The sequence below is a fragment of the Pyrus communis genome, chromosome 10 (genome assembly GCF_963583255.1).
Source record: "Pyrus communis chromosome 10, drPyrComm1.1, whole genome shotgun sequence".
Lineage (NCBI taxonomy): Eukaryota > Viridiplantae > Streptophyta > Magnoliopsida > Rosales > Rosaceae > Pyrus > Pyrus communis.
In genome coordinates, this window is record NC_084812.1 from 12,148,075 (window position 1) to 12,164,105 (window position 16,031).

The 16,031-nt window shown below is 36.2% G+C and overlaps 1 protein-coding gene across 1 annotated transcript; it reads left to right on the forward strand.

Moving 5' to 3' along the window:
- The first annotated feature begins 5,692 nt into the window (after positions 1 to 5,692).
- On the forward strand, positions 5,693 to 9,254 carry LOC137748785 (BTB/POZ domain-containing protein At3g49900). Its single transcript, XM_068488966.1, has 4 exons — positions 5,693 to 5,912; positions 6,039 to 6,108; positions 7,441 to 7,953; positions 8,242 to 9,254. Exons 1-4 carry the CDS (start codon positions 5,776 to 5,778, stop codon positions 9,028 to 9,030), a joined length of 1,509 nt encoding a protein of 502 aa, XP_068345067.1. The 5' UTR covers positions 5,693 to 5,775; the 3' UTR covers positions 9,031 to 9,254.
- Positions 9,255 to 16,031: the final 6,777 nt, after the last annotated feature.

The window sequence follows — 16,031 nt, forward strand, 5'->3', positions numbered from 1 at the left end:
TAAAGAGAACCTACTGCCAAGGTTAAACTTTGTTGACCTGCAAAACTGTGTTGATTGTTGGAAGGGTAAATTAACAAACACAAAGAAACTTGGATCAACAAAGAGTCAAAAACTCTTGGAAATAATTCATTTAGATGTTTGTGGTCCTTTCCCCACTAAAACTATTTGCAAAAATGTCTATTTTGTGACTTTTATTGATGATTTTTCTCTGTATGCTTATGTTTAGTCAATATATGAGAAAAATGAAGTGGCTAGTTGTTTTAAAACTTATCAAAATGAGGTAGAAAAGCAACTAGAAACATCAATTAAAATTTTGAGGTCGGATCGTGGTGGGGAGTATTATGGCAGGTACACTGAGGAAGGCAACAAAAGGGTCCAATGGCAAGATACTTGGAGGAAAATGACATTCAAGCTTAGTACACTACTCCCGGCACACCACAACAAAATGGTGTGGCCGAGAGAATGAACATAACTTTGAAAGAAATGGTAAAATGCATGATGATCAGGACTAATCTGCCAATGTTCTTGTAGGGAGAAGCACTTAAGATGGGAAACTATATTTCAAATCATGTACCGAGCAAATTAGTGAATAAAACTCCTTTTGAGTTGTGGATATCAAGGAAGTCAAGCCTCAACCATCTTTATGTGTGGGGTTGTTCTGCAGAGGTAAAGATGTATATTCAAATAGAAAGGAAGCTTGATCCAAGAACAATGACTTGTCATTTCATTGGTTTTCCAGAAAAATCAAAAGGGTACAGATTCTTCTCACCGAGTTTATCCACAAGGATTTTTGAAACTAATAATGCTAGGTTCATTGAAGATCAACAGTCTAACAATGAAGGTTTGAAGGAAGTGGTTTTTGAAGAAGATTTGATTGTTTCGTCATCTTTCAAAGAAATTCCAATGCATGCTGACACAATTGATTTTGGGGACGTGGGAATTCTAAGTCATATTGATTGCATGGATTAGCATGAATTGGAAGACTTGCAGCCAAAAATATTAGAAATGCAAGATAATACTCAACAAACTACTGTGCAGCAAGTTCTAATGCAAAGGAAGTAGTCACAAAGAAATAGGTCTCCATTCTCGAATGACTACATAGTATATGTGGGAGAGGTTAAGCATGAGGAAGGAATTGACAATGATCCAATCACGTACAATCAAGCAATTAATTGTGATAAAGCTAATGATTGGAAGGCTGCAATGAAGGATGAAATGGATTTGATGTACTTCAATGTAGTTTGAGAATTGGTGGAAAGAGGCGAGTTTATAAAACCCATAGGATGCAAATGGGTTTTTAAGACAAAAAAGGACTCTAGTGGGGAAGTTGAAAGGTATAAAGCAAGGCTCATTGCAAAGGGTTACACACAAAATGAGGGTTTGGATTACTCGAACACATTCTCCCAAGTTTCATCAAAAGACTCACTTCGAGTCATTCTTGCCCTAGTTGCACATTTTGATCTTGAGCTTTACTAAATGGACGTTAAAACGACGTTCCTTAATGGAGTTCTCGATGAAAATATTCACATGGTACAGCTACCTAGTTTCGTTGATGAGGTCAAGAAGCACATGGTATGCAAACTAAGGAAATTGATATATGGGTTGAAACAAGCATCAAGACAATGGTTTATAAAGTTTGATGAAAAAGTCACTGGTTTTGGTTTTATTGAGAACAAAATCGATGATTGTTTGTATCTCAAGGTGTATGGTTCCAAGTTTATTTTCATTGTCTTGTGCGTCGATGATATTTTGTTAGCAGGTAATGATCTAAACTTGCTGATAGAAACCAAAAGGCTGCTGTCAAATACTTTCGAAATGAAGGACATGGGTGATGCTACTTTCATGCTTGGAAAAGAAATAATTAGGGACATGAAAAGGTGCTTACTAGGGCTCTCGTAGAAATCTTATATAGAAAAGGTCTTAAAAATATTTAATATGGAGAGTTGTGCAAAAGGTAAAGCCCCGATGAGCAAAGGAGACAAGTTTAACAAGTCTTAATGTCCTAAGAATGATATATTGAAAAGTAAAGCATGTCTAACAGACCCTATGCTTCGCTTGTTGGATGTTTAATGTATGCCCAAGTTTGTACGAGGCTGGATTTAGCTTTTGTAGTTAGTGGCTTGGGAGATTCCAAGCAAACCCAAGGGAATATCATTAGACTGCTACCAAGAAGGTTGTTCGATACCTGCAAATGACCAAATCCTACATGTTAGTGTATGGTAGGACTGAAAAGTTGGAGGTGATTGGTCATTATGACTCAGACTTTGCGGGATGTGAGGATGATTGAACATCAACGAATGGGTATGTTTTTCTAATGGCTGAAGGTGCTATTTCTGGAGAAGTGCAAAGTAGAAGATTCTAGCTACTTCAACAATGCAGGCAGAATATATTTCATGTTTTGAAGCAACCCAACAAGCCATGATGTTGAAGAATCTTATTTCAGAAATGAAGATAGTTGACACAATTGCGAAACTAATTGTAATTTATTGTGACAACAAAGCTGCTATGTTTTTCTCTAAAAACAACAAGAAATCTTATGCAGCTCGTTTAATGGATGTCAAGTATCAGTCAGTCAAGGAGAAGGTGAAGGCATGAATGGTGTCTATAGAACACATTGACAACACTCTAATGTTGGCTGATCTTCTTACAAAACCTCTGGCAGTGGGAGTTTTCAAGAATCATGTGGCAAACATGGGCGCGATTGAATCTTTTGATTCAACTACTGTATGGAAGTAAAAGTTATCTTTCGTTTGATTTCATCTTTTGTTAAAAATTAAAGCTTGAATTCACGTACTATTGAGTTTTACCATGTTAACGGTTGAGGTTTTATTTCAGCTATTGTGTATATGTACAAATATATGTATGCAATATATTGAAATGTTGTGGACTGATGAAAGATTCATACTAAATGTGCTTGGTATCATAAGCATTCCATTGGAGCTAAACAAAAGCTTGACAATGGTGGATTGCTCTGATCAGTAGGAGCTTGGAAACAAAGCTTTGAATTTGTTTCGGTACTTATATCATGCATAAGTTATTTTGGCTGATGTGATCTTAGGGTGCTTGTATGAGTTGATGTATAAGATTTTCTAAGGTTCATTTCTTTGAAATAATTTATGGCAGATATACAAAGGGATTAATGGTTGTGTTGACAAAAGTGATCACTAAGGGATTAATTTGATTCAATACGTTGATAAAGGATACGATCAGTGATAATTCAAGTGGAAGAATATTAGGACTCTATTGAATTGTCACTGAGCATTATAAGGACTATCATATGTGGAATTAATTAATTAAAGTCAAAACCATTTAAAGGATAAAATCCCTTGTTTGTAGGACACTAAATGCGTGCTTCAGTTGTGGTTTAACAACTGACAAACATGGAGGTTTTCAGGCTTTAATGATCCCATGATAGTTGGGATGCAGTTGGGGTTATAAGTCTATATAGGAGGTGTCCCTACTCACGGGAAGATAATGTCAAAACAAGATCTAGAACTATCGATAGGGTTTGGATATTAGGTTCCTCAGTGAGTAGAACACTCTCTGTGTAGCTGTTTTGCTGCTTGTATCATGGCATCCTCAGGTATGATCATACTCAGACTCCTCAAATATATATATATATATATATGTGTGTGTGTGTGTGTGTGTGTGTATGTTATTTGTGATCCTTGGCGAAGACTAATTAGTTGTAGGTCTAACAAAATATCGATGGGAGGCCGACTAGGGATGTGTTGAGTAATGCAAAAATGTTGAAATGTCAAGGACGATGGGGCTCATGGGGCCGAGCAAGAGAATCATCATGGTGGTGGTTGGTCACCAAAAGTTTAGGGCCACTAACAAGAGCTCTCAATCCATGATAATTTCGGTACTGGAGATTTTAATGGCATCATAGACTCCATGTCTACAAAGCTATTCTTCTTCCTATTTTTGGAAATTTCACCAAAATTCAAATCAATTCAACAACAATTGGATTTGTAATCTCTATCTTAATTCTCTACAACTTGTAGTCTTTATCCTCTATCTTACCTATGATTTAAATGTTTGTGCTTGGAATTTTTTATTGATTTCTCCCTATTAATTTTAGTAGTATGATGACAAAGTTATCATGCAAAGGTTTGAAAGTATGAAAACTCGTCAAAGATAATTATGGTTGCGAAGAGATAATATTATCAATGGTTATGTTATTATGATGTTCTGGTTAGTAGTTTTGTAATTATTATCCGCCAATTGTTCACATTTGTGAAAGACACTTCCTCTGAAATTTCTCTCCGCCACTGATTTCACTATTAATTTTTTTTTCCCTTATACCAAAATACCCAAGGACTAACATTCTTTTGTTGCTATGATGCCTATATTTTTCCAAGTTAAATTTCGCATACGTACATAAAAAGTAAAACATCTTCTTATTTAGTATTTTATTTAGCTCAGTTGATTGCACGAAACATCATTCTGCATTTGCTCATTTTTCTAATCCAATCTTCAAGACTATTTCTTTGTATTGTCTTTGTTTCTAAATACGTGACCAAATAAAATATCTTCTTATTTAGTATTTTGTTTAGTATAGTATAATTGATTTGCACGAAAAATTATTATGCATTTGCTCATTTTCATTGGAAGAAATCTAATCTTTAACTTACTATTTCTTTGTATTATTTCTTGTCTCTAAATACGTGACTGAAAAATCTACAATAAATTAAAAGACAAAAAAAAGTAAATAATTTCAGAGAATGACAGAAGAAAAACGTGAAAATCATTTTCCCTTCAAAAAATCTATTGCATTAACCAATTTGGTGAAATTATTAGTTTGAAATATATATATATATATATATATATATATATATTTTTTTTTTTGAACAAATTAGTTTGAAATTTTGAGTACTTTCAAAATCACGAGGCAAACAAGACCACCTCAATTTTCAGGTTGACATAATTGAAGCTTTCACCACATGGCACGGCCCAATAAGCCTGTTTTCAGAGATAGGAAATACCAAAACAGAATTTAATAGGGTGTCCAAATCAGAAATTTCTTAAAGCCAACGATAAGACAGAATTTATGTCCGAAAATCATGTATATACGTGTCCATTTGTGTGTATAATTTCAATTATTTAGACGCGTGTTCATCCATAGTTAGGTGAAAGTAAGAGCCAACTAGTGTCTTGTATTTCGGAATATGGGACACTTTGAATTTTTATTTTATTTTTGAACAAACGATATTATTTATACTAATGGAATGGGGGAGTAGGCTAAGCCTCATAATGAACTAGCAATAATGTTGTTCAAATTCGCTTTTGACGAGAATCAAATCTAAGATCTCTCACTTACATTTGAAGAGGAAACTAGATTGTAGTACTAAGTGGTAAATGATAATTGTTAGAATTTGGATCTTGTTCAAAAATACCAATAAATAAATAAATTAATTAACAAGTAAAATTTTCAAAATATTTTATAATCCAAAGCACTGTAAGTTTTGTTACCATTGAATAAAAAGTAAAAACAGCATTGAAGGCAAAGGAGTGAATTGTTTGCTCTTCCTGGGCATGCATTTATGAGCGATCACATGCACGCCATAAATATACAAACCTAAACGAACGAAAGCAGCAAGGAATTAATTCCGAATTCTTCCGAATTCCTCACCCTTTCAAAACATAAAACCCTAATCGCATTTAAAGCAGCACACCAATAAATAAATATAAAAAAAGGGGGTTCAGAAATCAAAACTGCGTTTTTCAAGGAGAGGAGGAGGTTGGCTGCTGCTAACTGCTAAGCGGCAGGCAATGAGGGGTTGGAAAAATCTTGGAGTTGTTGAGACCATCTACGAGGAAGAAGACTATGAATTCTCTTCGGCTTCTCCTTCTCTCTCCCCTGCCCTCTCTTCTCCTTCCACTCCCCTCCACTCCAGAGTAGAATCATGGTAATTACATATTCTTCCCCTTTTCACCACGTTCCGGATTCAAACTAGTCATATCGTTTGTGACAAATAATTATGTAATACACTGATAATTTCTTGTTTTGTTTTTGTTTTGTGCGTAACTTTTAGGTCTCGGGCAACAGGGCAAAAAGCGGAAGTATTAATCCGAGTTCAGGGAAAATGTTTCCATCTGCACAAGGTCTGTGACAATTCCCCTCCTTAATTATAATTAAGCTGTTTGTATTTTCATGGGTTTTTTTTTTTCCAGTTTTTTGGGAGATGGGTAAAAAGAATGAAGGACAAGAAAGTATTTGCCATTTGAGAGAAAACGATGAAATTATGTTCCAATTTCTGCACATTTTCGTCTTGCCAGGTTGAACAATTAGAAGATGAAATTTGTATTTGTGGGAAATCATACAGTTGAAATTGGGGTTATTTGATTTGGAAAAATTTTAGGGACGAGATGCAAACTTTTTTGCTATATTAGACTGACAGAATCCCCATTTACTCCATGTGGTAATCCTATTTTATTTTTTGACGAGGCGATATCGCCGGTACGTTAAATTAAATTATCAAAAATGTTATTCTTGTTATATTTTTGTATCGCCATGATAGAGACAACACCCATTTTTATATTACTATGATATAGACAAAACTCATATTAGTTGGTGGCACCTACCTCTATTAGAGAGGTGGAACAAATACGGTATAAAAAATGTGGTACGTATAACATTACTTTAAATTATTTTGGTTTACGAAGTGATAAATTCAAATTTGAATGCAAACGTGTAAACACAGTACGTATGTAAACACACTGCTCTGGTAACTGTCATAACTCACACTTGCATCCCTAGTTTTTCTTCCCCAGTGCGATTCAAAAGCAAGAAGTTTGGGATTAAGTGTCAATAGTGAACTATGAAGTTACGAACTTCCATTGGTTTTTTAACCACCAGTTGGCCGCATATATAAACACACATTGTATTCCAAATTGTCCAGCGATTGGATTTGTAAAACTAAACACTACGCATCCATCCCTTTCTTAGTGAAAATTTGTCGCTTAATTAGAGAAGGGTAATTAATGCTAGGGAGACTAAATTTGTAAACAAAATTTTGTAAACTAAATGATATGAAAGTTGATAATTGAATTATTATTTAAGCGTGGATAAACGTGCTCTTTCCTATTAGTGACACATCATTTAATTTGTAAATTTTGTTTACAAATTTAATCTACCTAACATTACCCACCCATTAAAGAATGCAGAATCATAAGTTTAATTAAGCACTCGTATAGATGTAGATCGGCTAAGTTTTTTCGAAAACATACAGTTGCTTTTAAGCGGCTCGAATTCCCTCGTTTTATTTTGTTGGATTATTGAGCGCATGCCCAACTGTTAAATTCAGTAATATATACCATATATTGATGTATAAATAAAAATCTGTGTGTGTGTACTGCTACATATTATTTGCCAGCTACTGATGAAAGTGATTGTATACTAATTATCTCTCATTTTTTTTTTTTGTTAATTTATAGGATCCTCTGACATCAAGAAGCACATATTTAAAACGTCAGCTAACGGAAATAGTCTCAGATTTCACGATGCCTTTAAACATTTCAGCCGAAACATTCACTCTCGTAGCCGAATTCTGCTACGGAGCTCACCTTGTCATAACGCTGTTCGATGTCGCTGCTCTAAGGACAGCAGCCGAATTGCTTGAGATGACGGAGACCGACTACAATGGCGATGACAACTTGCTCCACTTAGCAGACACCTACTTCCGCCAAGTAGTTGCCGTTAATAGAGATTACGCATCTGTTGTCTTCCGTTCGTGTCTGTCTTTGCTTCCTGAAGCAGAAACAGCAGCATTCCTTGTTAGCAGGTGCATTGAGGCGTTGGCTCTGTCGAGCGAGGGTGACAACGGTGCTGATTGGTTGAACGAGGTTATAACGGTGTGCCCAGAGGATTTTCAAATAGTTGCGGAGGCCATCCAACGCTGTTTTGGAAACCACGATGTTGTTTATAAGCTCGTTGATCTTTATCTTATGGTAAGACATCAATCACCTCACGTTTGTCTTCTTCTTCTTCTGTTAATGCTATGTCTTTCTTTGTCCTTTGCAAACGGCAAGTGTCAAATTAGCCACCTAATTAGAACTTAGTGGAACGTGAACATTAGCTAGGTTAAGTTTGTATGTGTTATGCCGTTTTGTTTAAAACTATATAGTGAATTGTATTGTCCGAATCGGAGTTTTTTAGTTTTGTTAGGTAAACTAAAGAATTCTGTAGTTGATATAGCTTCTTCTGTGTATCCATATAAAAAATGCTACATTTCACAGAGATACAGTGGAAAGATTACAGAGGATGAGAAAACTCAAATATGCAGTTCAATTGACTGCAGCAAGCTCTCACCACAACTCCTTCTTGAGGCAGTCCAAAACCCCATAATGCCCCTTCGGTTCATAGTCCGAGCCATGTTGATTGAGCAGCTCAAAACTCGCCGCACCATTTTCTCCGCAGCAGCAGCAGTAACTGATCATACCCAAATCCAACCTCATCACCGCGACCATGATGGTCATCATCACCGTGACAATAGCAAACAAATAGAGCCCGTCGCAGTCAACACTCTAGGCTCGCTCCTTCAACGTGACACAGTCCACCGCCAATCTGCGCATCTCAAGGCCACAATGGCGGCCACAAGCTCGCGGATACAAAGTTTGGAGGAAGAACTTAATGGCATGAAGATGTTGCTGCACGAGTGTCATGAGAAACAGGAAACAAACATATTAATGGACTCGGGGCGTAGGTCTTCGAGCTTCCATTTTGGCACTAGTGAGAACAATAAGATTGTAAAGGGTGACAAAGCATCTGCTTCTTCGGCTAGTTTTCGGATTATCACTAGTAAAGAATCGGCCGAGACAACTGGAGGGACTTCTAATTGGTCTTCTTCTTGCAAGGGGACTCCGAGATCGACCAAGAAAATTAGTGAGAGGTTGATAATTGGATTGAAGAAGGCGTTTAGGGTTTCGGGTTCGGCTAAAAAGCTCGTCAAGGAGAACAATGTCTATGGGGATACTGGACGTGGATTCGAAGACGGCATCGCTAAAGATGTTATGGTGATCAAGTAGGGTTTTAGGTTTTGATTATATCTCATATTTCGTAGCTAGCTGATCATCATGAGACCACTTTTCCAGTGCAGATTTTATTGAGGAAAAAGAAGCAGTTTTATGATTCAATATTTCAATATCTTGTAGATGTAGAGGACTGGTTATGTTATCCAATTAATGCCGACATCATTTTTGGTGTTTGTAAAATCCGTGGAATTCTGGAATGGAGAGAATGTTGCAATTTACAAACGACTTTTTTACTGACTAGGCGATTTTGTGACCAAAATTACGTGGAGGGTGATGGTTAGATATTTTCTTTAATAGTTTAGTTAAAAATCTAATTATCAAGCGCCACATAATGTAGTCCACAAAAATGATCTTCCTAGTATTTTCCTTTGTAGAAAGGCACACTTACCGAGTACACCCACCACATCAAAATTATCCTTGTATGACACACTTAATCGCCTTGGCCCAAAAAAAAGTGCTCCACCGGTCCAAAATTGGAAGGCAATTGGGCCAAAGGCCCTTTCTCCTGCCTTGCCTATTCATGCATGGGCTTGCACTTGCGGGCTTTTCTTGCTGACATCGGCACTGAGCTTGGGCTCCACCACGTGCAACCCACCAAGAACAAGATAAAAAGCCCTCAGCAGTTGGATTTCCAACGTTAAAAAAATTAAAAATTTTAAGTTGTGCTGTGTGGCACAATTTGGTGTATATGATTTAATTTATTTTAGAAATCAACGGTCATGATTAACCCAAAAGAAAAAAATTACCAAAAAACACAAATTTTTTAAGGAACACACTTAAACAATTTAATTATTATTATTTTTATTAATTATGCTTGTTTATAATGCTATGTTTGCTTTGTATTTAAAATTAAATTATCAGAGTTAAATAGGGAGTTTTATTTCAAAGAACAAATTTACTTAGTACACAATTACAAGGCATACAAATTAAAAAAAGAAAAAAAATTGAATAATAATCGTCATTGCCCTTCCTCTTCTTAAACTGATGTTGCACAATGACAATTAATGTTTAAAGTGAATACTAAAGACAATTTCACTGCCCTTACCCTTGCCTTACCTTTACCCTCTTAAAACAGGTGGAGTTACTCTAACAGCGCACATAATGCATGCCATAAATACTCTTGTCGTAAAATGCTCATATCATTTATGGCATGCATTTAGGGGTAGGCATAAAAACCGTGGAACTACCAAACCGAATCAAACCACTACAAAATAAATCATAAAAAATTGTGTTAACAAAAAAAATGTCAACGTAGGTTTAAGAACCGGACCAAACCATTCATACCGGTTCTGGTTCCAGTTTTCATGTTAGTAGAACCACTTAGAACCGAACCAAACCATGAATACAAATAATTAATTAAATTTAATAGTTGTATACAGGTTTCACCTAGTGCAACTGCATGGGAACATTTTTCAATTTGACATTCATATTTCGATTTCATTTTTTTTTATTTTATATAAAGTGATCTTATAGTGTTTAGTTACATCTTTTTTTTTTTTTTTTTTCTCTTTCCCTTTTCCTGTGGTTTTTATTTTTTATTTTTTTTAATCTCTTGATAAGTCTCTTTTGGGCTTAAATATTGTATTCATACTAACATTTTTACTACATAGTAGATGTATTTGTATGTGTGGATGTATATATGTTTTTGAATGTTATATGTACATTTGAATTGTGTTTCCTTTTTTGTTTGCTTGGTGTCAACAACATTTGCATTTTGATTTAGTATTTGAACATTATATTTTATTTGCAACTTCTTTCTTTTTTTATCACATAATAGACTTTGTTAAATTAGATGTTAGATTAGCTACCAGCAGAGTTTGAACGCACGCCGTCATGCAAGGGCTCAACACTTTTCCACCACTGTAGTAAATGGCCACTTGCTGTTTTATTTGTAACTTTGTATAACCATTTTTGAATCATATTTGAATGCAAGCATGCAAAAAACAAGAGGAAAAAAAAAAAAGTAAACTTTGAATAACATTTTGATTTGGTATTCAAACGACTTAGTATTCGGAACCGTAAATCGGCATGGACCTAACCGAAACCAGTGTGGACCGAACCGTATGATTTTAGTAATAAATTTAAGCAGAACTGCATTGAACCGTTGATATTTCCCGATTCCGATTTCGATTCCATTTTGAGGGTGGAACAACACTGAATTGCACTGTGCCCACCCTTACATGCATTGGCACACCATAAGTAGGATTGTCTTCCCTCCCTTTCCTTCCTCTCTCATTTTCCTCTGTCTTTTTCTCTATAAAGAAGTCAACATAAGATATTGTTATGGCTTAATCGTAGCCGTTCAAATTGGAGGGGCGGAAAGGAAAGAGAATTTAGAAGGGAGAGAATCATTCTCCGACACACCATAAATGATACAAATTTGCAATCACATCACTAAAATAGTGTGCCATAAAATGTAAGATAATACTTAGGTACTCACTAGTGAATACTCTATGTATGCACTTTTTCATTTGGCCCCAAAAAATGAAAAGTCACGTGTTCCTTGTTTTTTAAAGCCCAAGAAAAAAAAAAGCATGTCCATTATTTTTTAAAACAACAAAACATGTGTTAAAATATCACAAAATTAAAATGAAAGTACTCACACCCAAGTATTATCCTAAAATGTAATATGCTACCTATTTAAGGATGAGGATCATCTCCGGATCCTCTTAAGCTGTGAGGACCCTAAGGATCCTCACATTCTATCTGTTCATCGTACATCGTGCGGCCAGTTTCGTTAGGTACTATTTGTGTTTAATTTTAAATAAAAAAATTAATAATAAATTCTGGCTGCACGATGTACGATGAATAGATTGGATGTGAGGATCCCTATAATCCTTAAAAAGAGGGTTCGAATGGGATCCAAATCCCTAGTTAAGGCATTAAATGCAAGCCATATTTTCTCTTCCAACTTCATATTAAAATGTTACATTAAACAATCTTTTCAGAACATAACAATTGCATTAAACTCAAGTACAATGAGAATCATAAAAGATGACATGAAAACATATATCAACATTAATCAAGAGTGCAAACTTAGCAAGTTTGTGATAATCTCTAGGAAGAACAAAATGAAAACTCAAAAATCGAAAGCTTAAAAGATCACCGGTGGAACTTTGCACTACCCCAACTGTTGTCGCTGAATTGCTTTCCACAATCACATAGGTCAAGTCTAAATCAGACACTAACTCTAAACCCACGGACAACACGATTCCAAATAAATGAGTGTTGGGGTACTTTTAGGTCGAGATGGACTTAGGCTTTGAGAACGTCTCTTGTCTCCCTTGGTGCGGATTCGTACCAAGTCCCGGAATATCTCGAAAGAGTTAGCTTGTCTTAGGAAATACCCTGGTAACATCAACGGCTCGAAGATAACATGATTGATTAAGATAATGACTTGCTCAAGTGAAGCGTTATGTGGAAGCTAGAAGATTGTCGGTTTAACATGAAAGAGAAGAGATTTGCATGGTTGTATGATATTCTTGACTGGATAATCTAGGTTATCCTAGTGTGATAGTAAGGTTTCTAATGGCTGGGATCTTTAATGGAAGGTTATGGAAATTACTAAGATTGCATGGATGATGATGTTTGAGGCTTGGATAATGTTTCTGGGCTAGATGGAATTATATGGGCTTATTTCCTGGGTGGTTCTCTTCTATGCGTTCTCTCTATCTCTCTGTGTTACCTCTCAATCTTTTGTCCATTGTCTTTAATGGTTTCCCCCTCTCCTTATGTAAGTGAAAGGTTCTTCTTTAGGCTTCAAGGGAATCTCCCTTTGTGGCTTTGTCTTCCCTTCATTTCTCCCTAGCCCTCATATTATTCCCCCATTAGGTGTAAGGTAGCTACACCATTAAGACCTGTAATCTGCTTCTTCCCAAGGTGCGACTTTCCTAGGGTGGCCTTTCGCAGGAGCTACTTCTGGTAGCGCGCCTCATGGATTTCACGCGTTGGTTGTCTGTGCAAACTAGGAATGGAAAGTCAACATTAAATTCCTGACTTGCTGTGTGTAGCATGCATTTAGTGCATAAATCTAGTTTAGTCATAACTAAGAGGGTTATCTTGCTAAGGAAATGGGTAAACTAGGCTAGTTCTTTCTCAATGTTGCTTGCGTGAAATGCAAAGGGTATGGGTTTGGATCCTTGGGCCCTTAAGTAGCCTAAAGTCTTCCATAACCCCAATTCCTTGTAGGCCCAGTAACCTTCCATAACCATCCACACTACAATCTACTTGACAAGCCTCGAATATATAACTTGGGCTTCACATGAATAATGACTAGCATGAGGAAGCATGATGTGATGAATAGGCATGAGCATGGCGCAAATATCTGTCTTAGTCACTGTGGTATAACATGTTTGTAAATATATTTCTCATCGATCCCGTGCCTTGGCATGTGTTTAGGCTGGAATATAAGCTTTACATGATAATTGGGCCTTAAGACTTAGTTGGATTGATGTGTGACATTTTTAGGCCCTAACATTAGCCCCTTGATTATTTGGGCTATAAGAATTCTTGAAGGGGCTGAATAATTAACCCCAGGCCTGAGGGATTCCTTTTTTGAATGTGGGCTTCTTGATAAGACTCTTCCTCTTCCCGTGTGGCAACTAATAACTCCCTGCCATTGTGCTCCCTTACTTCCCGTGCATGTCCAGTCATATGGAGAAACTCTAGGTATTCCCCGCCTCCACTTGGTAACCATTACAAATTGCTATTCTCCCTAGGACAAGTATTTAATTTAACCTTGCTTTTTCTCTCAACCTTTAATTTTCATTTCTTCTTCAAATCTTTCATAACTGATTTTCTTTCCAAATTCATCTCTACTTTCTATGCTAGGTTGTGCCATCCCATCCGTGATTCTCCTGCTCGTGACAAGGTCTTCCTCGGGTAAGGAAGTATTTCTCTTGACCTTTTTGAATTTTTCTTCTTCTTTCTTCTTTCTACTTTCTTTGTTTGCCCTGATGATGAAAGTAGGCATGCGTTTCTTCCTTTTGATTATGTATTCCAAAGATTTTAGGGTTTTAGCATGGGCGCACAAGGGGTGCGGTTTGTTCATTCAAGAAATCAAATTCAACTCATTGGGAGTCCTACTGCTTCGAAATCTTGTGTGTTCGCCTTTTGTGATTTCTTTCTTACTTTTCATGTGTACTGCGTAATTATCATTGAGCCTAGCTTGTTTGCATGTTGGTGCTGCTTGAGTAAGATTAATTGATTTATTGCATTGATCTACTTGACATGATTAGCTTGACTGCATATAACCTGTTTTTGCTTAGATATACGTGTATGATACTTTCTCTGGCTAGATCTTTTAGGGCTTTGATAGCATGGCATGTGTAGGGAAAGATGCATGTGTTTTGTGTGATAATATGTAGGGAAAATAGTCTTATGTTAACGTCTTAGAATTTTGCATGAAAGGCTTTGAATTTTATGAACGTACCTTTTTGCTTTCCTAGAGTGATGCGAAAATAGTTAAGCACACAAATTAAACCCTCTTTTTGACAATTGTAGTAAGTATGTAAGTAGGGATCTTTCTGGACCGGGGATTAGGAGGGATTGTTAACCACTTGGATTTGACTCAAAAACGTAAAATAACAATATGAAACACTATACTAGACTCAAGGAATGCAAAACTAAACTTTAAAACACTAAAACAAACCAAAAGACTCAAACATTACCCAAAACACTCAAAACTGCCTTAAAATCACTTTCTGGGCAGTTTTGAGCACTTTGAGTACTTTGGACGAATTTATGTAACAAATTGAATCATAACACTTATAAACACAAACTAAATTGATTTCTAACTAATTTGACAAGAAAGTAAAGGGGGATTTAGGTTTTGACGAATTTAAACTAAAAGAACAGATTGTAAGTAAAAGCAAAATGTAAATGTGAATGTGTGATAGAATTGAATGGAATGAAGGCTAGCTAAGGGGTTCATCTCCATACATGTTATACTTGCATAATAAAACGATTTCCAATTGCATTTCTATAAATCATTAATTCTCAACACTCCAAGTTAACCGTGATGCACTAATTAACCTTCAAATCTTCCTAACGTTATTGAATTGGATGATTGCATACGACAACCCAAAACATTCCCCACAAGTCCCCTACATGATTGCATAATAGAGATACAAGCAAGAATCATTACGCTCTATGAAAATTATAAGTGTTGACGAGGCATTCGTTACTATGATTGCATGAAACTTATGCCAAGAATTCGTTTAACGCGATTGTTTATAAGCAACCTCCACTACTTGTGAATAAAAGTTCGTAACTATTAGGTGAAACTCACTTATATTCTAGCGTCATATTCATGCATGAAAATTAAGCGTGCACTCTCAATAAGCATACATAAATACGTTATCAATCAAACAGTTAAACAAATTGAATCCACAACTTATGAAACGCAATTAGAAGTAATCAAATCAAAATGCAAGCATAAACATATATTTCGAATCCCCCCTAGCCAAGGGGGGGTTTAGTTCCTCATACAAAACAAAGAGAATTAAAATTAAACATTGAAATCAAAGAAACACCTAAACATTCCAACAACTCAAACTTGAATTGTATGAACGTTTAGGCCCTCTTCTCTTCCTCTTTATTGTAGCATAAGGTCTAAGGGATGTTGTTGGTGTGTTGAATGGATTGGGGAATGATTGAAATGGAAGAGGAATGGTGTTTGGATTATAAGGGAGAGATGGGAAGCCACGGCAAAGGAAGTTTGGTGGTGTGTTTGTGGTGTGTTGTGTATGAAATGAGATGTCTTGGTAATGGGAATGCAAGGGCTTTTATAGGAGAAATGGAGGTGCAAATGGCTGTTTGTTTAAGCATGCATGTGCTGGAATGTGGTGGAAAACAGCTAGGAAAGCTGGAAAGCACAAGGATCCCACGGCATTGACAGTTTTTGATGTTGGAATTGCATGTGTGTGGGAAGCTTTCTTGCTCATTTTCTGGCTGCATGATGAAGAGTTAATAAATAATGTATGTAGGTGGCTGCA

Bases quoted from the DNA above. Each gene is read 5' to 3' on its own strand.
- LOC137748785 (XM_068488966.1), top strand. From the start codon at position 5,776: ATGAGGGGTTGGAAAAATCTTGGAGTTGTTGAGACCATCTACGAGGAA. The intron at 6,109-7,440 runs GTCTGTGACAAT...GTTAATTTATAG, and splicing joins AATGTTTCCATCTGCACAAG to GATCCTCTGACATCAAGAAG. The intron at 7,954-8,241 runs GTAAGACATCAA...TACATTTCACAG, and splicing joins TCGTTGATCTTTATCTTATG to AGATACAGTGGAAAGATTAC.